The following is a 24,105-nucleotide window of genomic DNA, read 5'->3' as shown; positions in this document are numbered from 1 at the left end:
TGCCTAACACATGTTTTGAGCAAGTTTATATCAAGATATCTAAATACTGTAAATACCCGCGTATAATACGAGGTCTTTTTCCAAATTAGCGTTCCAAATTTCCGCCTTGTACTATGTGCGGATCCAAACGAAAACTTGCTCGAAAAACGGAATTGTGCTTGAAGTTTCGGTTTCGTAACTGCCGCTCAGCTACGGCTTTGTTTTGTCTACGAGTGGCCATGGCTTGGCTTTGTTATCTTCGTGCCCTCGCGTGGCATAAGTGAGCGCTCGCGCCATTTCTTTCTTTGTTGTTGAGTTTTTTGAGCACTTGGACAGCGGACATGGGCAGACATGTCAACCTCGCTGCGTTCTGTGCCTAACTTCGCAAAGGTGCAACGTGCGGCCGGAAGACAGTTCGGAGTCACCGAGGGAAGTGTCCGTGGATGGCGACGACAGAAATAAGCGCTTTTTGCGTGCAGCAGAAAGTGAAAAGGCTTTCGTGATCCAAAGAAAGGGGCCTTCCCAGAGATTGACCTCGCACTGACAGAGTTCGTTTGACAGCAGCGGGCGGCGCACTTGACAGTCAACATGGAGCTGATGCAAATCAAAGCGAAGGAGCTGGTGAGAGAAAAAGGGATGTCGAGCTCAGACTTCAAAGCCAGCAAGCACTGGATATACTGTCACATGTGCCGAGCCGGATTTTTCTGCGCCGGCAAACCTCTATTTCTCAGAAGCTCCCTGAAGCCTTTGAAGAGCTTCTTATCTCATTTCAAAGCCATGTGATTACGTTGCGCCGCTCGCAGAACTTCCAGCTGGGACGAATCCGCAACGCCGATTAAACGCCAGTTTACCTGGACATGCCATCGCCCCTAGCAGTTCACGAGAAGGGCTCGAAGGAGGTTAGTGTCTGTACCACTGGCAATGAAAAAACGCGTGTCACAGTGATGTTATCGTGCACGGCGGACAGCCACAAGCCTTATATCCCACCTTATGTCGTCTTCAAGCGCAAGACAATGCCGAAAGGGGAGGAGCTATTGAAGTCATCGTGAGATGTCATGATAAAGGCTGGATGAATGAAGACCTTGTCCTAGACTGGGTAAAGTCTGTATGATGCAGATGGCCTGGGGCCCTGCTCTCTTTTCAAATTCATTCTGGTGCTGGACGCGTTTCGCTGTTATTTGGCCGACTCAGTGAAGAGGCTCCTGCGGCACGGAACTGGTCGTGATCCCGGGTGGGATGACATCTCAACTGCAACCTCTCGACGTTTGTGTGAATAAGCTGTTCGAGGATGCGGTTAAGCCTTGCTGCGCCGACCGGGCAGCAGAAACGGGCGTCGCCGGCCACGCTATGCAAATGGCCTTGGGCAAGCATCCCAGAGGACCTTGTCAGTCGTTCCTTCAAGAAGTGCGGCATCTGTAATGCCCTTGATGGCACAGAAAACGAGCACCTATTTGACGATTTGTCCGGCAACGAAATGTTGGAGGAAAGCGCAATTGAAGACGACAGCAATTGACATGGTGGATGTGTGCTCAATAAATGTGTTTTCGGTGACCTTTTCTAAGTCATTTTATACGAGGGTAAAATTTTTTTGTCATTTCGCGCCTCTATTATATTATAGTATTATTAGTATTATATTCGGGTTCGTACTATACGCAGGTATTTACGATAAACTTGGCACCGTTACAATCTGCAACGCTTGAGCCAAAAGCTTTTTTTTTTTCTCTCAACCTTGATAGAACCGTAAGTATACTATAAATACCAGCTCATTACTGGAAGCTTATTTTTACCATTAGAGATTAAAAATTATTTCTGATCAAAGAAACAGCCATTTTGACATCTAGTTTGCTTTAGCCTATGGCATGAACTTTTTAGAGGAAACATGCAGTTTCGAAAACAAAGTTTTTTTTTTTTTTATTGTGATTTACCACGACCCATAAGAATATACCAAATTATCAAATGAAAATCTGTCATTACTTTTTCTGAACAAGATATTTGAAATGTGTTTGCAGATTTGAAATCTCTATTCAATGCTAACATGGATAATAATTTCCATGACAGTAGAATAAATAAAGAAATTTTTAAGACCCTCTTCTTAAGTTTGCAAAGCCAAAGCGTCTGGCTTCATCATTATTGCTATGGTGACAGGAAGGTTGGCCTCTCTGGCATTTTGCAACCATACCATTAACACTGCTTCGACATCTCGGAACTTCGACCCTCTCATTTGCTGGCTGGAAGCTCTGCTTGTCCAGCCCCCTCGAAAGCGTAGGCGAAGGCATGCCAATTCTTGTGTGATGCTCGATTTTGTTTGGCCTCCTTTCTCTACTGCCTACCTCTTTTTTTCTATCATTAGTGACTTACATTTCTGAGACACCGTGCATCCCAAACTAACGCTAAGCTACCGCTCCTCACAGCGAAAAATCCGTACCGCTCTGTTAAAGCAGATGAAAGAAAATTGCACCTCAGGGAAATCGAGCACTGCTCAAAGCGAACACGACAAGCTACGCCAAGCGTTGGCAGAGGGCCTCCCTGTTCAGTGCACGTGTCACATCACGTGCCAACGGTTGCTTGACAAAGTTATGTCGCTGGGCTGAGACTTCGCTTTTACGGAAAGCATCAACGTAATGGCCGGCACGGCTAAATAAGAAAAGTCTACAGACTTCAGGCATGGGAGCATCGCGCGAAATCTTGTGAAATGAGTCAGTGGCGGAATTTTCGTTCCACTCCCAAGTCAAGATTTGGAGTTATACGCAATCCGACCCAAAAGTACTTCGATATAAGGAAAACATATACATGAGACGTATAGGAAATTGTTTGATGCCGCAGATAATTTTGACGCAGTCGATTTATCGAGATATGAGAGTTCGAGTTAATGAGGTATTACTGCACGTGTATGTTAGCGCGCATGTAATTTTCTGTAAAGGTGGTTTCACTGCTGTGAAGTGGTGCTGAGCTGTGAAAACACGTATCCAGGAGAAATTGACACTGCCACGAAGCCCAACTTTAAAGTTATGAGGATATATTACTCTTAGCTTAAAAGCTCACTATATCAACTTCTATACTCCAAGTAAAAAACACATTTTTCGGGCTGCCTTGCTACTATTCATATCGTTTACACTTCCTTTGATGCAAAAAAATGGCACTTGCACACTCCTTGTTTCAATTTTTAAAAAAATATTGTGCAGATTAGTTTGGTCATTACAAATATGCTGTTATTATAGAACATGTGAGAACATACTATTCGAATTCAATTAAAAATTATTTAACAGGAATCACTATTCACTTGGAACCGAAAATTCACTATTCGCACAGGCTTTGTGAAAAGCATCCCACGTCGTCAGCTACCTACCATTTTGGCATCGTCCACAGACTCGAAGTAGACGAAGGCGAAACCTCGAGAGCGACCAGACTGCACAAGAAAATAAGCACAACAACAATTTGTTAAATATTTGATACACAATTACGCACTAGCCAGCTTTATTTTTTTTTTCCTCAGCTCAAATTCGAAACCAACTTGATTTCGAGATGGTCCCGTGAAATCTCGCTAAGAACACACCCATCCCAGCGATTCAAACATAGTAGCCCAAGCCCACTTCACATCCCTTGAAAAAAATCATGCAAGTGCAAGGATTATGTGACATATGGTACGTCATTCGCATATGAAATTTACTTCATGTCCACCACAAGCTTGTTAACACACAATTTTGAAATGATAGGCAGGCAAAGCTTCTCATGACCACACTTTACTATTGGCAGACGTGAGTAGTCAACCTCAGTAAATGGAAATCTGTTAAACGAAGCTACTGCTTAAACGGAACTATCGCCTCTGACCTGCTTGGTTTCGGGCTTGTGTTCTGCAGAAGTGCTTCGGAAAACCACGCAGAAGTGCTTCGGAAAATACATTTCACCCACCTAGGTAGCACAACTTCCTCTGGAAATCGCGAGAAAACGGCAATTTTCAAAAAATTATAGCTTGGCTATGGCGGGGCCGGGAACCGGCTTCTTGGGCTCATAGGAAAAGAGCATTTCTCAGCGTTTTAACTTTCCCACCTCAGCTGGCTCCTCCCTTTAAAAACAAGTGCACAAAAAGCAAATGTTTGATGGTCGTTTCGAGGCCCTTGATTAGCTGTGGCCACCATGTTGCCTCAGCTCGCCTTGCCTTTGGCCCGATGCTCGCTCCGGAAGATCGTCATCTGCTGCTTGTGCATCGTGAGGACATGGCTCTCGAAAATCACTACTTCGTGACGTGTTCACGGCTCGATGATCACTCAAGATATAATTACGCTTTAGTTAGGAGCAGTAAGCGGATGCGCGATCAGGTTACTACAGGCGGGCGCACGGTCTACGAGCGGGGCGTGTCATCGGAGTTGTCTTAAGCCCTAACTCCGCTCACAGCGAGACTGCGGGCAGGAACGACGCACAAGCGCACTCTTGGCGACGTGCTTCTTCGCAAGGAATGAAGCACATCACTCGCTAGCTCTTCTGAACCACGTACAGACATTTTTCACATCAGCAGCGGACCACACAGTCAAGCTCGTCATTCCCCCCCTCACTGTCAAGGATTGCTAGCAGTTTTGCGTGTCGATTTTTTTGTCATCGTAGTTACACATTTCGTGCATCATCACTGAACGCTTCCGGCAAGTGCATTACGCGCCGGCTGCAGTGTCCACGCGGCCATATGGAGGGTCATATGGAGTGCTGTCAATAAGCTTTTGTGATGCGATTGAGACGTGCTTGATATTACCACGAACGTCCACGTGAATGTTCCGAGGCAATGAAAGCCTCATGTTTCCGCAACCGGCTGTATGATGATGTGTTTCATGGCTAGAGTGGCAAAAGAGCATGAATGAATCAGGGGCACAAGTTTTTATACGCCCGTTTTGCGTCATTAATTACACTGCTAAAAATTCCTGTGCCACCAATGTTCTGCCCATAACTTCGTTATTTGGAAATAAGGCATAGGCCATCATGGTGAGATTATTTTTTCTGATGCAATAAACCTCTCTCCAAATAAAATATGTTTAGTGATTATTTGTAATGAAGTACTTAATTATGCTAATTACAACTTCAGCACAAGAAACGTGTGTAATCATTTCAGTATATGTTCTTATTCAATTACAATCTTTCGATCATGCCTATCACACCACTCCATACAAAGAACTTGGTTTGAAATCCATACTTTTTTGTAAATCATGTAAATTATGGGGGAAAAAAAGCAACCAAGGCACACGGGTCAGAGACCAGATGCCTGAGAAGTCAAATATCACAAGACAAACCTGAGATTAGAATTTTTAGGTGTCTTAGAAACGTGAAGAAAAGTTGCAACTTTAATTGTAGTTTTCTCAATACTGTTTTTTTTTTTTTTGACATTATGCTTAGCCCCTCCACGAGGTTCAATGAAGAAATAATTTGTGCTCTTAAAAAGTGTGTGGTATTGCCTCAAAATTTTATGGAAGCACTGTGAGGTCATTCTTTGTGTCTGTGCCAATTTTCATCAATATGCAACGAGAAACAAGAAAGTTCATCGAAAAAAGCCTGTCGAAAATTTCCACAGGCTTTTTCTCACAAGTGAGTTTTAGACATTGTGCGATGCTCATGGAAAGTGTAGCATGGGATTGACTGGACGGATTTCTATGCAGTCATTTTTTTTTTTCCGAATCCCAAAAAATTTCTTGAGGGTCTGACAATCTTAGAATTCTTGTTTATGGCTCAGTTTTTTTTTTTATAGCAGATGACTTGTACATGACACTGTTTCTGACAATGTGTGTAGGCAGCCATGATGATCTCTATAAAAAAAGTGAAAAATATTCTGAGATTGTCATACTCAATAGTCTTCTTTAGAGTAAAGATCAACACCATTTTCCGCTTCCTGGCATGTTTTGTTACAGCGCTAGGCTTTTCATGAGCAGACCATACAATTAGAACCACGCAGCATGATGTAACTTGAGAACTACTCAAGGTATCATGATGAAACTGCATATTTCCCTATTCAAGACACTTATGAGAATGCATGCCAAATTTCATTGCTCTAGGTCAACAAACAAAATGGTTTTTTTCACCACCACCTCCCCTCTCAAAACAGGGATAAGAAAATGCATAGGCGGTACCTAGCTTACAAGAGACAACCCAAATCAACATGGGTGCATGTCTCTTTTAAAGGGGTTCAACTTCACTAATCGCGACTCACCTTAACAATAACACCACAGGTACAACACAAGGCAATATTTATTTGCAGACACAAAAGCGAATAGCAAATTAAGTCTCAAGGGTCTACGCATAGAGGTCCTTGACGTAATCAAGAAGCGCCGCCTCAACCTGATATTTGGCAGTCGGGTTCACAAAAGGACCGAGTACTGTTGGAGTCTTGCAGCAGCCCTCTTGCAGTTTTTTAGTGCATGATATATTCCTCTTTACTCAAAAGCAGCCCTATTGCTTCTGTATCGACCCATCGCGTAACTAGAGAACGAACACAATGTATGCTGCATGGACTAGCACTTACACAGATTGTTGGTGAGCCAGTTGGTACGCACTGACGCACCTCTTGCAACTTCTCGTCCCGTCTAGGTGCACTGTTTTTCACTTAGCACTAACATGGCACAACGTGTAGTAACCACTTAAGCATGGCTTGGGATAGGATTGTGGCTCTGCACGTTGATAGTATGCACGATGCTCAAGACATGGCACTAGGCTGCCGTGAGTTATCAGTGGTTGTAAAAAGTCAACATTACTGCTGCGATTCGCAAAGATGCGGTAATTGTTCCCGGGAAAAAAAATTGTATTTGTTAAGCATTGTGAAAGGTAGGGGGGAGAGAATTATGCGAGTGCAAGGATTACGTGAAATATGGTACGTCGTTCGCACATCAAATTTACTCCATATCCACCAGAAGCTTGTTAACACACAATTTTGAAATGTTAGGCAGGCAATGCTTCTTATGACCACACGTATTAGCCCACCCACCTGAGCATCATACACCACTTGGACATCCTCGAGCGGGCCGTACTTGGAAAAGACCTCCTTGAGGTCCCGTTCTTGCGTGTAAAGGCTGAGTCCAAACACGCCCAGGCACCGGCTCGTGCTCGGGTTGTCCTGCATTCAAAAACACACAAGTTTAGCAGACGAAAATGGACACTGCCAAGGTTCTTTATAAGGTTAAAATTTTTTTTTATCTTCAACACTTGGCACGACAAGGTATCAAAGCAGCGAACACTTGATGCACAAAGAAATATTAGAAAACTGCACCACCCTACTGAATGCATGGTAACGATTCAATATTGGCAGGCATGAGTAATCAACCACGCACTGTAGCGCCTCCTATTGTACCCAATAAGAGCACAAAAACCAAGTAGTGAATTCTAAAAGCATGGCTTGGTGGGCTAGTTCGTAATGCATTTATGAAAGGTGAAAACACTGAATTAGACGTAACACAGTGAAGACATATCTGTCAAGTTCAAGAATTCTGAATCTGGGAAACTTCCGCAACAAGGGAAGAGGAGAAATTCATCTGTCTCGCACCTCTTCCCCCCCCCCCCCCCCACAAAGACAGTCGCAGAGAGAGTAGGAGTCCCAAACAGCCCTGTAAACCTACACATTGGTGCTGCAGTCTTATTGTGGCTTATAAAAAGCAGGCCGAGTTTCTAAACATCAGCAGAATCTCAGTCATACGTAAAAAGCTCACGCCGGATCGAAAATATTCTTATTGCACGAAGCTTACAATGAAAAAAAAAAAAAAAATGGCAAAGGCACTTTCCTGCACCACCCTACTGAATGCATGGTAACGATTCAATATTGGCAGGCATGAGTAATCAACCACGCACTGTAGCGCCTCCTATTGTACCCAATAAGAGCACAAAAACCAAGTAGTGAATTCTAAAAGCATGGCTTGGTGGGCTAGTTCGTAATGCATTTATGAAAGGTGAAAACACTGAATTAGACGTAACACAGTAAAGACATATCTGTCAAGTTCAAGAATTCTGAATCTGGGAAACTTCCGCAACAAGGGAAGAGGAGAAATTCATCTGTCTCGCACCTCTCCCCCCCCCCACAAAGACAGTCGCAGAGAGAGTAGGAGTCCCAAACAGCCCTGTAAACCTACACATTGGTGCTGCAGTCTTATTGTGGCTTATAAAAAGCAGGCCGAGTTTCTAAACATCAGCAGAATCTCAGTCATACGTAAAAAGCTCACGCCGGATCGAAAATATTCTTATTGCACGAAGCTGACAATGAAAAAAAAAAAAAAATGGCAAAGGCACTTTCCAGAATGCGATATACACAGATATCATTTCTTTCCATCCAAACAACTTGCGTATAATTTCATGGGACACACGTGAATGCAACGACAAGAGATGGCACAGCTGGCTGCCGCAAAACTGAGCATCAAAGCTTCGCTGGAAGCCAGGTGGAAAGTGCTGAAGTTCGCTCAACCATAGTCGCAAACAAAGGCCGGCATCGCTTCGTGCCTTTTCCTCTTTTCATGCCTTTACTGCCTTTAAGGGGAGACGCTCCTCGAAAAAGTTTTTTTTTTTTATTTCTAGTAATAGAGACTTGAAAAGTTTGTTATTAGTATAGTTTTTCATGCAGATTTCAAATATGCAATCATTTTTTGTGTAGCTGCTATAATTATTGAGTTATGCCATAAACAATAGCAAAAAGTTACATTTTTTGCGGGCACTCTTTTATGTACTAAACTTTCAGTAAAAGCACTGTGTCTGATCTTATTTGACTCTTGGTAGATTGAAAAGTGCAAATATCTATATAGATATGTCACAGAAATATTGGAACCAAGAAAAAAAAATTGTATTGAATGACTTATTATTTTCAATCTCCCTTGAAACAATAAGCTAATATTTTCACAACTAATGCTGGTAGGCATTGCAATTTAGAGTAGATATTTGCATTCTGCATGTGTTGAAGAATATGTGTGCCAAGTTTCGTTACTATACAATGAATATAAGTTTCTAAAAGGCTGCCCGGAAAACGTGAAACTGTCAGAAAAAATGAAAATGAGAAAAATAAGTTTGAAAGTTCGCAAAGTTGGCATTTATTAGGAAATCATTCTTTTTGCATCAAATTGGGGCACAATGAAAAGTACCTTGCCTTGAATGCACTGCAAGTGTCTAGAAGTCCCCTGCACCATAGCTTGGTCCTTCACGGACCTTGCGGTCAGTGTCCTCAACACGAGCTCTCTTCGCTGTGTTGCGACGGTGTGCCCTCGCTTCTGCAGTTTGCTTCAGGTTCATCTTCCTGATGCGCATGACGTCACAGTGGTCACCATGTGTGGCCAGATTTTGTGAGGGGAGAATTCCAATGCCTTCGAGCACTTCTTCAAAGCCCCTGTGGCCTTTGTTGGACCAGAGTACAGCAAGAGCGGTGGCTGTCTCCACAGTTGTTCTGGAGGCGAACTTTGTTTTTGGACATAGCAGCCATATCTTGCTGTTCAGCGATTCGGCTGCATTCTGTGTCTTGCCATGAAGGCACCGAATAAGGAGTTTCTCCTCTGTAAGGCGCTTGTAGATAGGCATAATTGCCAATCCTTGAGCCTTCGTCAACAGTGGGGTGTGGCGTGGTGCAGGCTCCCCCAGTGCTTCCGCACGCTTGTGCTTGCACCACGAATTTGCTCCCGCGGGGCAAAAGTTGTGGCTACTGGCACCATCACTGGAGCACCAATGAAAATACGATGCCCATATGGCAGTGTACATATTTCGGACACTGTCCTTGTTGCTCGTGATGGCGATCTTGTAATATGTTTGTAGTTTTATTATTGTCGCATCTTTCAGTTTTTCGCCTCGTGGCAGTGGCGTTGCCAATTTCCGTAGGGCAGTTCCCAAGTGCTTTGCAACGTGGTTCGTGCACCCTTCTTTGACAATGGGGGTGCCACAGTATACATTTACCTCGCAGACTGCAGTGTAGGCCTTGCTGTCACCATCACTTAGGAAGCTGGTGAATCGCAGTGGAGTTTCCTAAGACAAGGTCCTCTGCCATATATTGACAGCTGCCGTAGGTTCCATTGCATGGGATGAGCAGTCAGTGTTGTTTTGGCAAACTGGAAGATAAAAAGCTCGCCACATCTCTTCATCCTCCCCAAGGTCCCTGTGTATACTGCAAGCATGGCAGAAGTTCAAAGGAACTTCAAAATCGAGGCAGAGTCCCGTGTCCAGGGACACGACTGTGCCCACTCCATTGAGGCTTTTATGACCTCTTTTCTGCCAGGTGCCATCAAACATGACTGGCACATCTCTGCCGCCGACTGAGTCCTTCGTGATGTTTCGTGCCTGGTGCAAGTTTTCGCTCACTGCCGTCATCGCCGCACCATGGAGCTTCTTGCAAATGCCGTTGAATGTCTTGTGATGCATCGGGCTCGGAAGACCGAGAATCGCACAAAATCGTGAAAGTTGGTCGTGGCCTGCGCCTATAGCGCGTACTGCCAGAACTGCCTTCACGTTTACAGCAAAGCTGTCACGCGAGCTGCCGCTGTCAAAACGAGCGCTCGTTCCTTGGTCCCCGGCCGAAGCAGTACGTCTCGACGTGTGCGTGAACGAAAGTGCAGATTCAGGGCAATCAGAATTTTGACAGCACGGTTCGAGGAATGCCGAAAGTCCTTTGCGCTTTCCAGCTGCCTCTCGCACGCCGAGCTTCCGTTCGCGGCAGGTTGGGCATGCACCCGCCACAAGTGCCGTCAGCGCATCGATTTCGCAAAGCAGCATGTTCGCAGTAGCAGCATCTACCGGTCTACGTTCACTCTCGAAGAATCCAATCTTCCTTTGGGATGCACTGACGAATTCCACGGCAGCGGCTATTTCACAACCACTGTCGCAGGGTTCGGTGACGGTGTTAGGCCTATCCGAAGTCGGAGCGTTGGTCGGGGGCGACATCGTCGTTCGCTGTCGCTTTGCGAAGCGTCCGACGCCGTTTCCCTCGATACTTGTGGCGAGTTCTGAACTTTCGATTATCTGAACTGCACTTCTTCGGGCTTGCCAAATGCAGAGAAACGCAGAAAAACTCGATCGCGACGTCCGAGGCTTCGCTTTTTTGCCGGAGAGATAGGAGGGGGAGGAGCGTGGAGCGCACCGCCGTCCAATAACGGCCTCGCGCTGTGTGCCGCGATATTCAAAACGCGTGACGTACGCGTTGTTTTTCTTGTTTTTTGTTTATTCTGCATGAAGGCACGAGACTGGCTACTAGTGGATTATGAAGGATACGGCCTTCGCAGCATGCGTGCACGATTGCAAATGGCGGCCAACGCGTCGTTTTCGCGACAGGACGACTTGAACTTCGCCGTTTTTCGCGACTTTCGCGCATTTCTCGCGTCACCGCTGCCCACTTGGAAGCATTTTTTGATAATTTCTCGTGCGAATTTCAGCTTGATATTTTCAGAAGTAATAGATTATAGTCCAAGGATGCCAATACAGCCGGAAAAAAAAAAAGCGAAAATTTTCCGGAAAACCGCGACTTTTCGACCCGCATCTCCCCTTAAGGGGACACGCGGCCTTTGAAAACCGAAAAATCGTGAAAAAGTCGATTTTTGGCAAACCACATATTCGGGCAGTATGTGTCATAAACTACCTTTTCTGTAAATATCAACGTCTAATTCGTCGCGAAACCATTTGAAATAAAGTTTAGAACATGCCACGGTGGCCCTCGAGCGGCGCGCGAGCGCTCAAAATACTCCAACTTGGCGTGATCTCAGTTTCTCGACCGCTCGACGGAGCGCCGCCATTTTGGTGTTTTGTTTGTGAATTCTTGCTCTTTCTTTCCCCGCCACCTGCGTCGCCGGCGGCAGCGCAGGAGAGGAGCAAGCCGCTCATGATTGGAGGGCTCTCGAGAGCTTTCAAGTTTCCCGCGGCTGAGGCGCGCAGCTGGGATTGGGCGAAGCACGCGCTTCCCAAGGACGCGGGGGAGCCCAAGACTGCCATTGGCTGCTGCGCGCGATGACGTAGCGCTCTTGCGCATAATGCGGTCGATGCGGCCGCTCGTCTGCTGCTCCTCCGTCCGGCGTCTTTGTGTTCCGCTCGCTTTCGTGTATCGTTGCAGCCGTTCGCATACTCTCCACGTTTCAACTGTCTTCGAAACGATTTTCAACCGTCTTTACGAGACGATTTTCAACCGTCTTTACGAGACGATTTTCAACCGTCTTTACGAGGCGATTTTCAACCGTCTTTACGAGGCGATTTTCAACCGTCTATACGAGGCGATTTTCAACCGTCTATACGAGGCGATTTTCAACCGTCTATACGAGGCGATTTTCAACCGTCTATACGAGGCGATTTTCAACCGTCTATACGAGGCGATTTTCAACCGTCTATACGAGGCGATTTTCAACCGTCTATACGAGACGATTTTCAACCGCCTATACGAGACGATTTTCAACCGCCTATACGAGACGATTTTCAACCGTCTATACGAGACGATTTTCAACCGTCTATACGAGACCGTTGTGTTCGCTCACGATGCGCCCAACGAAAGAGAAGACGCTACAATCGTTCCGTGCAAGGAAGCGAGCTATGAAGCTTGTCCGCGCGGCTAGGCTCTCCGCTCGCACGTGCGCAGACGGTGATCGCGCCGACGGTACCTGTGGGGCAGCTTCTGCTTCATCTACGCAAGAGAGTGGTCACATCCGACACGCCTAGCAACGGGACTCCTGCTCCGTCGGTGCAAGAATTTGTCGTTACAAGTGCGCCTGGTGTCTCGTGCTCATCGACAGTGGCATCCGCATCTTCTCTTTCATCGGCCTCGAGTGTGATCGCGTCGTCAACTGTGCATTTGCGAACAAGTTTCCTGACGTGCGAGGAGAAAGAGGCGGCGGATCAATAACGCGCTGCTGTGCAAAGAGAACTTGGCGCTATGCCAGCGACGGAGCGGAAATTTCAGGCAATGGAGCGCGATCATGAAGCTGCCACCGCTACAAGTGAAGGCGAAAAATTTTTCCTTGTGCAAATGGATGCCCTAGACGACCTGCTATCTCGGACCCCGTGCCACCGGTGCACCGCGATTGGGATGAAGGTACGAGGAGGCACCCAACTTGGACTTGCTGCAAAGCTTGAGCTAGTATGCTTGCATTGTGGAGTAGTTTCAAGCTCATGTAGTTCATCTCGTCAGGATGACACAAAGGCCTTTGATGTGAATGTAAGAGCCATTATCGCAACAAAACAAATAGGCAAGGGACAAACAGCTCTCAACGACTTTTGGGCAGCAATGAACGTGTCCCATCGTGGCCTCCATCACAAGACCTTTCAGAAGCACCTGAAGAAATTTCTATGCAGAATCTGCTTCTGCTGTAAAAGCCACTTACAAAGAAATGGATCAATATTTCACCAGGGATATAACAGTTTCTTATGATGGAACATCGCACAAGCGTGGGCACACATCCCATATTGGAGTCGGGGCAATTATCGAATACCATACGGGCCTTATCTTGGACGCCGTTGTTCTGTCTAATCAGTGCCTTGGTTGCCAAGTAGGGCCAAAGCCTGGAGACGCAGACTATGCATGCTGGCTGGAGAATCATGTGTCCCAGAAAAACACCGACTCTAAATCAGGGAGAATGGAGGTTGAGGCAGCTATCATCCTCTTTTCACGCTCACTGTCGAAGCACAACCTCCGTTACACAACGCTCGTGTCTGATGGAGATAGTGCCACCTTCTCTGCCCTTGTACAAGAAAATGTTTATGGACTGGTCCCCATTTCAAAAGAGGAATGCCTGAACCACGTTCAGAAGAGGATGGGGACTGCACTTCGCAACCTTGTGCAGAAAAGTGACAAGGCTTTGGGAGGGAAGGGCAGGCTGACAAAGGCCCTCATCGACAAGTTGACAGATTATTATGGCTGGGCCCTACGGAACAATTCCGATGATGTGGCTGCAATGCGGCGGGCAGTGATGGCATCGTACCACCATGTGACGTCGACGAATGAGGAGCCGCACCACGACTTGTGCCCAGAGGGTGCAGACTCCTGGTGTCGTCACAATGCCAGCAAGATTACCGGTGTTCCACCTCCGAAGCATTCGTACAAGCTGCCACGCTATGTTGCAGATGCACTTCTACCCATTTATGAGAGGCTCTCACAGGCTTCTCTTCTGCAACGCTGCCTGGGAGCAAAGACGCAGAATGCATCAGAGTCCTTTCACTCTGTGCTGTGGTCCCTCATGCCCAAAGAGCAGCATGCGTCACTGATTGCTGTGGAGACAGCACTGCATGATGCAGTGCTAAGATACAATGCTGGCTGCTACAGGGCCACCCAAGCGCTAGCTTCATCAGTGGGGCTAACACCTGGCCACCTGGCCATTCAACGGGCAGCCGAGAAAGATTCTCTGCGCTTGAAAAAGGCTAAGAAGCGATCCCTAGAGAAGATGGAAAGGCGGCAAAGAAGGAGAGTGCCAAAGGACACCTCCAGTTACGCTGCAGGTTCATTTTAGAACTGCCTATGTGCTCAAAACTTTCAAACGTCGTTTTCTCAAAATGACTTTTGGCTAGTGAGGCTGCTTATTCCAGCCATATCTCTGGAACCACTCATTGGATTTCCATAAGTCTTTTTTATTATGTACATGAATAAATTTCTGAGGGGGTGACAAGCCCATTTTTTCAATATATTGTGTGTGTTATTTATTATATTTAATCAAGATTTGATCGATAATATCCTAATCACGAACACAAAGTTTGATGGTCTGCTAAAACTTTTCAGCAAGGAAATTCAAAAAAAGGGCTCTGTCACCCCCTGGAGTATCAATCTGGGAATCATCATAGTTAAGGGGGGACGCGGCTTTGGGATCGCGAAAAATGGCAAAAAAATCGATTTCTTGAAACTCAAGTTTTTAGTTTCTGGAACCCTTTTTCTATCTGGTTCCCAAATATCTACACTGAAAACCGCGCAGAAGTGCTTCGGAAAATTCGTTTCACCCACCTAGGTAGCAAAAAATTTTTCTGGAAATGGCGAGAAAACGGCGATATTCAAAAAATAATAGCTTCGCTATGCTTGGGCCGGGAGCCGGCTTCTTGGGCTCATCGGAAAGAGCATTTCTCCGTGTTTAACTTTCCCGCCTCAGCTGGCTCCTCCCTTTAACAACAAGCGAGCAAAAAGCAAATGTTTGAAGGTCGTTTTGAGGCCCTTGATTGGCCGTGGCCGCCATGTTGCCTCAGCTCGCCTCGCCATTGGCCCGATGCTCGCTCCGGGAGATCGTCGTCTGCTGCTTGTGCGTCGCGAGGACATGGCTCTCGAAAATCGCCACTTCGTGACGTGTTCAAGGCTTGATAATCACTTAAGATATAACTACGCTTTAGTTACGAGCAGTGAGCGGATGCGCGATCAGGTTACTACGAGCGTCAGCGCGGTCTACGAGCGCCGCGCGTCATTGAAGTCGTCTTTAGCGCTAACTCCGCCGACTGCGGGCAGGAACGACGCGCTAGCGCATCCGTGGCGACGTGCTTCTTCGCAAGCAACGAAGCTGTAAGCGGCGGCACGATCTGATTACCACGCGTGGCCGCACCGGATGCACGATCAGATTACTACGAGTGGACGAGCGGCGGTCTACGAGTGCGGCGCGTCATCGGAGTCGGCTTTAGGCCTAACTCCGCTGACAGCGAGACTGCGGGCAGGAACGACGCGCAAGCGCACTCTTGCTGACGTGCTTCTTCGCAAGGAATGTACTACATCACTCGCTAGCTCCTCTGAATATTGTACGGGCATTTTACGCATCGGCAGCGGACAACACAGTCAAGCTCGTCACCCCCCCCCCTTCACTGCCAAGGATCGCTCGGAACAGCGGCTAGCAGTTTCGCGCGTCGTCATTCAAAAATGCGATGCCAAGTGCAGTGCGTGCCGATTTTTTTTGTCTTCGTAGTTACACATTTCGCGCATCGTCATCGAACGCCGCCGGCAAGTGCATTACGCGCCGGCTGCACTGTCCACGCGGCCGCGCACCCCACGGTCATATGGAGTGCCGTCAGTAAGCTTTTATGATGCGATTCAGACGTGCTTGGAGCCGTGCTTGATATCGCCACGAACTTCTATGAATGTTCCGAGGTTAATGAATTGCTGTAGATTAGAGTTTCCGCGAACGGCTGTATGATGATGCGTTTCACGGCTAGAGCGGCGAAAGAGCATATGTGAATCAAGGGCACGAATTTTTATATGCCCGTTTTGTGTCATTAATTATACTGCTAGAAATTCCCGTGCCACTAGTCTTCTGCCCATAACTTTGTTATTTAGAAAGAAGGCATAGGCCGTCATGGTGTGATCCATTTTTCTGATGCAATAAACTTCTCTCCAAATAAAAAAAAAAGTTCAGTGAATATTTGTAATCAAGTACTTAGTTACGCTTATTACAACTCCAGCACAAAAAAAGTATGTTTAATAATTTCAATATAAGGGTTTATTCAATTACAATCTTTTCTGTCATACCTATCGCACCACTCCTTCATACAAAGAACTTGGTTTGAAATTCATACTTGTTCTTTGTAACTCATGAAAAGGAGTAAATCATGAAAAGAAGTCAAATATCACAAGACAAACCAGAGATCACAATTTTTAGGTGTCTTAGAGACGTAAAGAAAAGTTGAAACTTTAAACGCAGCTTTCTTAATACTGGTTTTTTTTTTTTTTTTGACATTATGCTCAGCCCCTCCACATGGTTCAATGAAGAAATAATTTGTTTCTCGTAAAGTATTCGTGGTATCGCTTCATAATTTTTATGGAAGCACTGTGAGGTTATTCTTAGTGTCTGTGCCAATTTTCATCAATATCCAACGAGAAACAAAAAAGTTCATTCAAAAAAAGCCTGTCGAAAACTTCGACCGGCTTTTTCTCACAAGTGTGTTTTGGACATTGTGCATTGCTCGTGGAAAGAGTAGCACGAGATTGACTGGACCGATTTTGATTCTGTTTTTTTTCCTTGAATCCCTGAACACTGCTTGTGGGTACAGCAATCTTCAATTTCTGTTTTGTGGCCCTGTTATTTTTCTAGACGATGATTTGTCCGTGCCATTGTTTCTGACAATGTGTGTCGGCAGCCATGATGATCTCTAAAAAAAAAAGCGAGAACTTACTAAAAAATTCCGAGAGTGTCATACCCTGTAGCTTTCTTTTGAGTAAAGATCAACATTATTCGCAGCTTCCTGGCATGTTTTGTTGCAGCGCTAGGCTTTCCACGAGCAGACCATGTAATTGGATCGTGTAGCATTATGTAACTTGAGAACTACTGTAGCTATCATGATGAAACTGCATATTTCCCTATTCTAGACACTTATGAGTAAGCATGCCAAATTTCATTGCTGTAGGTCAACAAATAAAAAAGTTTTTTTTCAAAGCCACCTCCCCCCTTAATTTCACAGTTCCAGCACCTTTTGAAAGTTCTCCAGGCCTGGAATAAGAGAACCATGTGCACTACCCTGATATTCTGCTGTAACTTGAAAACCAGTGAACATAACTTGATGAAATTTTGTAGTTCTAATGCTTTTGCTATAAGTCTATCCTGAAAATTTCATTAAGATATCTCAATAAACAAAAAAGTTGGTATCCGATGGTAGCCTCCCCCCTTAACTTACTGCTGCATTAGCCGCGTACCTTCAGAACTAGTAGTTGCTGTCAATGATCGCGTTGCAGCGACCACAGTTTCGTTCATAGCAGTTGTGGCACAGTATAGTTTCCTTTTTATTCCACGTGTGCTGGCCATGTACGTGTGTTAAAGAAATCGCCTGTTGTTATCTACCATTGCTTCCGCCGTGGTTTCGTCTGCAGCCTTGTTCAAAAGAAGAGCTGTTCGTGGCACGTGCAATTTCCGATTTATGTCAATTTCGACATCCCATACATGATAGTGCCAAGGCTGACCGCAGTTGGATTTATGTCAATTTCGACATCCCATACATGATAGTGCCAAGGCTGACCGCAGTTGGGTTGGCTGGGCGCATCTTTCCTAAAGTTCCAGCACGTTGCTCTCGTCCGTTACTCAATGGTTTGATATTGGAATTTCGGCTCGTTGGACACTGTGGAATCCAGCTGCGGAATTTAAACAAATCGCCAAGATTCTAGTGTACGTTAACATCAACGCTTCCTAATGCGATCATGCCGATGGGTTCAGAGGGGGTTTCACTTTTGTCAATGCGGCCAGATCATGCACAAAAATTTTGATTTCGTGAGATTTACCTGCTAACTATACAAACGTTAGAGAAGGTCCAAATCGAGGAGTCCTACAGAAAATCCAGTAGACTCGGCAGGTACGGTGATTACAACCATAATTTGTTTCGTGCACCTTCATTTCGTTACATCTAAATCATCATCATTCTACCTTTTCCAAACCTAATAAATTGATCATCACTTCCTCTGTAAGAGGACGCTCTGGTAGATTGAACATTGTCAATATTGGTGACAACATAGGTTGCGCTTACAGGAATCTTACATTCAAAATAACAGTGTAATAACTGATGCATTTTAGCATACCAAAACGAGATTAGGATAATAAAAAAGATCACAGTAGAAGGCTGCAGAAATTTTGACCTCCTGGCGTTTTCACTATCAGTCACTGCTCTAGGAACAGTACAGTTCAGGCACTGCCCTTGGAACAGCAGGCTAAAAAAGTGAGAACTAAGTCAAACAACTTGTTCTAGAGTGCCATTAATGACATTGCAAAAGTGAACATTTGTTATTTTTCTTCTTGTTGATATCATACCTGTCACATTACAGACAAATTTGAACAGCTGAATAGGTGTCGTGTCAGGGGGCAAGAGCTGGTCCAAAATCAGAACAAAATTAATGTTATGCTGCACCAGACTCATTCAAGTAGGAGTCCTAACACAGCCAGCTTTGGATCCCTAACCCTCAATGGGTCAAAATTATTTCGTCTCCCACAGTAGGACCAGCTTCGTAATTGTAACAAAATTCTGGCTAAAACTGGACCAACGCCAAGGTTTAACCTTGTTGGAAGGACACAGTAATGGAGAAAAGCGCTTAAGACAAACAAGACAAAAGAAAACAATGCAGGCTCTGGCTACTAACGACCTTTTTGTATGCTTTTTTGTACACAGGACGTTAAAATAAAAGGTTTTTTTTCCTTCCCAAAATATGAGATCCTACAATGAGCCGCAATGCACACGTCCACTCACCCGGCTCCCAACGTGGCGTCGCCGATTTGACATGGGAGATCGGCTGTGGCTCCTGCGAATGAGAAACACTTGTAAACAGTCATTTCACATATGGCACAATGCCGGACACCAAGACGCCTCAGTAAGCAAGCAACTAAGTTCACAGATAAGACCACCTTCTTGACCAATATTTTTTTTAAGAAGGAAAGATAGGCTAGCAAGTGTGAAAGAAACAGCAAAAAACAGAAAAGAAAAAAAAACATCGCCAGAGTTTCTTTTCATAAACAAGAGGTTTCTACTTAAACCATTACCAACCAAAGGTACTCTGAGGAGCAAGCAATTTGTTGATTTCTTAACGCTCAATATTGAAGGGCAGATTATTTGAAGGAATACTTGTGCGCCAACAAAGCAAGCGGATATAAATTAGGCAGCAGCCTCTAAAAGCTCCCCATGTGATGTGGTACCGTGATATTCGACATATTTTCCAGAGCCACAGCACACATCCCTTTCTTTGTCTTCTTTGAGGGTACCTTAAGAAAAACAATGAATGGAACGACACAATAACTTCCTCACTTAGTAAATTACAGCCGTTCACTTTTATGTTGCATCTTACACAATTTGCTATGTTCATAAAGAAAACGAGGTCACTCACCTTCGACTGCGAGAGCCGCTAAAAAAAAAAAGAAAATTCAGCAATCAGACAAAGACTAGACATTGCCGCGATCACTCTTTGTCATATGGTATACTTTATTTGCAGTTACACAACGCTTAGTAGTAGCAGTAATAGAAAACAAACCTCCCACTAACAACCCTGCATTAATTCCAGTGCCTTCACAGTCTACTTTCACAGTGTACTACCTTAGAAGATCATGAACACTCATACTTCAAGCTGGGCTTTCATTAAAAACATTCAACATACCCCCCCCCCCCCCCCCTTTGTGGAAATGTGTTTGGAACATATCTTTCAAATTTTTCGCATACCGTATTCAGTTCAGACTATTATAACACAATTTGCTTTAGAACTCGATATTCAGGACAATAAAGGGTCACAAGAGACAGGTAACGACATTTTAAAAATGCATATTGTCCAAAAAAATAATTGCACGCTGGAAATCGCACACATTCGTGCCAAGCTCAAGGATTCTGAATCCGGGGTATTTCCTCAACAGGGGAGGGGGGGGGGAAGATAAAGGCAATTTACCTTCCCCTTTTTTTACAACCAAAAGAAAAACAAAAGAAACAAAACAATGCAAGAAAAAGCGGGGGGGGGGGGGGGGGGTCAACATCACTCAAACAGCACACCTACAGTCAATGTTGCGAATATCGCCCGCGGCCTCCACGATTAGATCATGCAGTGGCACTGTCTACAAGCATGAGTGCTAATCGCGAAGGCTACGGCCGACAGCTTCATCACCCACCATGTCGCAGTAGGTGACGCAGCAACTAAGTTTTTTGTCGCTTTGCCATGTCCTGCAGATCTCGCAAACTTTCTCTGCTGACAGCACACTTCGTTTCTGCTACAAATGAATTTCACCTACTTAAAGTACATACAGCGCACTTCAAGGCTATATGCATTACTTCCAATGCGAGTGCAAAATTTCACCATAATTTGTGCCTCCCTTTTCGGAGTTACAAAATCACGAAAAAAAGGTGCACAAATTTGGAGAGTAAATGCATTATTTTCCAAAATTTCACACAATCGAAAGAACTAGCAAAATCTAGTTCTGTCAAAATAATTTGCATATTTCTTCCTGGGACACACGATGTGGGAATTGAGGCTGGCCCGCTGCCTTTAAGCGGGCTTTCCCGCCTTTTCTGCCGTTCTCATGTCCCGACATGTCTGCCCTCCTTGCTGTCTGCCGCGCTGGGAAGGGCGGAGTGACGTATAACTCCCTCACCCGGTAGCGGATGTTGACTGTGGCGCCGCACGCGGGGACCCCTGGGAGGTTTTCGCGCGCTGCGTCGGGAGCGGTCAGATACTCTCCGGGACAGCAAACGGTGAGCCACGCTATCTTTTCGTCCGTCGACTCCCGTCAGTCGGGGGCTCGTCGGACTTCGCTGACGGCGCCTCGCGCCCAAGGCGAACGCTCACCCGCTGTTTGCCCCGCTGCGTACGCACGGCCGAAGGGCGGTACGGTGTCCTAGTGCGTGGCCTCGCTACGCCGACCCGTCTCCCTTCGAAGCCAACGCGAGCGCCTTTGCCCTCGCTCGAGCAACCGGGCCTTTGCTCCGGTGTCTCCGTGGATCGGCTTTACCGCGGAGACGTGCTCGTGGCACCCCTGTGTAGTACTTTGTGCCCGTGGCGTGGATAAGCCTACTTGCTTTCCCGCCGCGCCTATTTGCAACGGGCTGTACTGCGTTTGGTGTTGCCACAATAAAGTGTTGCGACTTGAGCAGTATCGTGTTTCCCGCCACGGCGACGGTTAACGCGTGCCCTGCGGCTCGCTAAGACCGGACCCACGCTGGTGGCCGTACTCCTTCGGGATACGTGTACACCACACTGGCGCCCAACGCGGTATCAAAAGCTCTAGCTTTTGATTGCTCTTAGCGAGTCAGTTCGCCTGCGCGATTCGGGCTCGTCGCAACATGGCTGCTTCGCGGGACTTTTGTCCGCTGTCCCTTTTAGCGGATGCCGCGTTGCACACGGAGGCCATTGCCTCTGTGGACGGGAACCCTTCTGCACCCGTCCGTGTCGGCACCCCCTATTGCGGTGACGACACCAGGCGCCTAGCCGCTCCCTTTGGAGATGGCGCATCGCTTCGGAATGGGCCTCTTGCCCAACCCGAACGTTACGCACAAGCGCCTCCGACTGCTAATGCGCCCTTTGGCATGCATGGCAGTTCGTCGGCACAGCGCTCGCAGTCGGTTCCCTGCGGAATTGACGGGGCCCTCGCCGACTTTTGCCCGCTATCAGCCGTGCAACCGACACTTCGACCGCACGCTGAGCAGGCGCCTGAATTGTCGATGGTAGCCGCACCAAGTGCGCCTTTGGTTCGACAACAGGCAAATCCCACAAGGAGCCTATTTTGCTCTGGGAATGGCGCGCAGGGCGGTGGTCTGTTTGAAACCGCCCCACTGATCGAGCTGGGCGACTGCTCGCCTTCGCTCGACCGCGCCGCTAACGCACCAACGGTTTCCTACGAAGCCGGTGCGACGACGCAGACTTTGCTGCAAAACGCCGTGCAGATGATCCAAGCACTCTCGGGAGCTGTGCAAACGCTTTCGGCTGTTCCGAAAAGCGGTCACCCCGCTGTTATGTTGCCTGTGCCAACCTACAGCGGATACGGTGATCAGCTCACCGCCCGAGATTACCTCGACTCTCTGTCACGTTATCAGAGAGCGATGGGTTTGGATGATAAGGTGGTGCTCGAACGTGTTGTTCCAGCTGCACTGACTGACACGGCGGCGAGATGGTATCGGCTTTCCGGTTATCGTGCAGCAAACCTCGAGGAATTTCGTGCGGTCTTTTTGCGCGAATTCCTACCCGCTGACTACGAAAGTAGGATGCGGCGAGAGCTCGAGCTCCGTACACAAGCTCCTGACGAGTCTTTACAGGAGTATGTACGGGCGATGGATGAACTTATTTCTATCGCTGAGCCCCGAGCCTCGAACGAGGAACGCGTCGAACGGGTGATACGGCAGGCACATCCGACTTTTTCGGCATACCTGCGCGGCGCCCGCTTCAGTGATTTGGAAGCGTTGGCCGCCGAGGCGAAGCGCATCCAAGGCGACATTCTCGCCGCGCGTGCCTATCGCCCGCCGCCGCCAGCCAGCGACGCCCTTGAGCCGCGCTGCGCTTGGAGAGGGGCCATGACCCTTCCCCAACGGCAACAGCCTCTCCGCGCCGCCTTTGCGGCTGCAACCGGCTGTGCGTGGGAGTTGAGCGATCGCGCTCTTGACCCCTTTACGCATGAAAGGCGGGCAGCCTGCGCTGCTCCGCCTGAAACCTCCATACAGGGACGCTTTTCGACCCAACGTAATGTTGGAGGTGCGGCTCGCAGAAACGTATCCTACGATGACGTAGCGAGCCGATCACGACAGCTCGAAGCTGCTCCGTCTGGGAATACAGACCGTGATGGAGTGCGCTGTTACCGCTGCCGTGAAAGAGGGCACATAGCAAGGGAATGCACCGGATCCAGGCCTCCTGCGAGGCAGGGAAACGGGCTTCCGGGTCGTTCGTGAATGCACGACCGACCCAACCTTTGCTTCTTCCCTCTGCGTGCAGGGCAAGCACTTTTCTTGCTGATACGCACGCGCCGTTCATTCCGGTCACCATTGCCGGCCGTGAATTTTCGGCTTTGCTGGACACGGGCGCTAGCGCCTCGTTGTTTGGCGAACAAGTGTTGTCCCACTTGCGGAAGCACTCGGTGCGCTTGCGGGACAGCCGAACGACATTCACCCTTGCGAAAGGCGTGGCCCATTCGGCAGGCGCTGCAAGGTTGACTGTCCGATGGGGAGATCGAATGAGACGCTGCCGTCTTATTCATCTTCCAGGGCTCAATGTTCCAGTGATTCTCGGTCGGGACTTTCTCCTTAAAACCGGTATCGTTGTGGACATTGCGAATGGCGGCTATCGTGATGGCCCATTTTGCCAACTCAAGCCGTTCATCAGCCCGCCGGCGCTTACCGTCGCCTTTGCGGCAGAAGCGTCGGAAACGTGCCTTGCGCAGAGTTCGGGGCCAAGCCCCCGCTCACCGCATTTGCCCTCTCACAGTCCCCTTCGGGAACGAGAGGCGCGGCACGAACCGTGTCGTGCGCCAACTCCGGGGTCGTACCCTGGCGTTCCGCGCTCGTCGGCTCGAAACCCCTGCTTGGATCGACCGGCACGACACGAAGAGGCACTACGTCCTTTGGTCGCCTGCGCGACTCAGTTGGATGAAGCACAGAAGGCTCGTCTGTCGACACTGTTACGTCAGTACGACGAGCTCTTCACCGATCAACCTGGCTGCACCGATTTTGTGAGCCACGTGATCGAAACTGGTGATGCGCTTCCTTTGAAGTGTAACCCCAGGCCCGTCAGTCTCGCCAAAAGGCAGATTATTGATGGGTTGCTAGATGATATGC

At 47.3% G+C, this 24,105-nt stretch overlaps 1 protein-coding gene across 3 annotated transcripts in view; it reads right to left on the bottom strand.

The window, feature by feature from the left end:
* The window catches only part of LOC119178352 (transformer-2 protein homolog beta), a 57,092-nt gene that overhangs the window by 15,437 nt on the left and 17,550 nt on the right, over positions 1–24,105 (bottom strand). For all 3 annotated transcript variants that reach the window (XM_075886996.1, XM_075887005.1, XM_037429542.2), the window contains exons 4-7: positions 19,694–19,711; positions 19,063–19,114; positions 6,935–7,063; positions 3,326–3,385 (exon numbers count right to left, since the gene is read on the bottom strand). In XM_075886996.1, coding sequence (XP_075743111.1) covers positions 3,326–3,385; positions 6,935–7,063; positions 19,063–19,114; positions 19,694–19,711 — 259 coding nt within the window. The remainder of the gene's footprint in view (positions 1–3,325; positions 3,386–6,934; positions 7,064–19,062; positions 19,115–19,693; positions 19,712–24,105) is intronic.

The sequence above is a fragment of the Rhipicephalus microplus genome, chromosome 1, assembly GCF_043290135.1.
Source record: "Rhipicephalus microplus isolate Deutch F79 chromosome 1, USDA_Rmic, whole genome shotgun sequence".
NCBI classification, from domain to species: Eukaryota; Metazoa; Arthropoda; class Arachnida; order Ixodida; family Ixodidae; genus Rhipicephalus; species Rhipicephalus microplus.
This window is presented reverse-complemented; position numbering and strand designations above follow the sequence as displayed.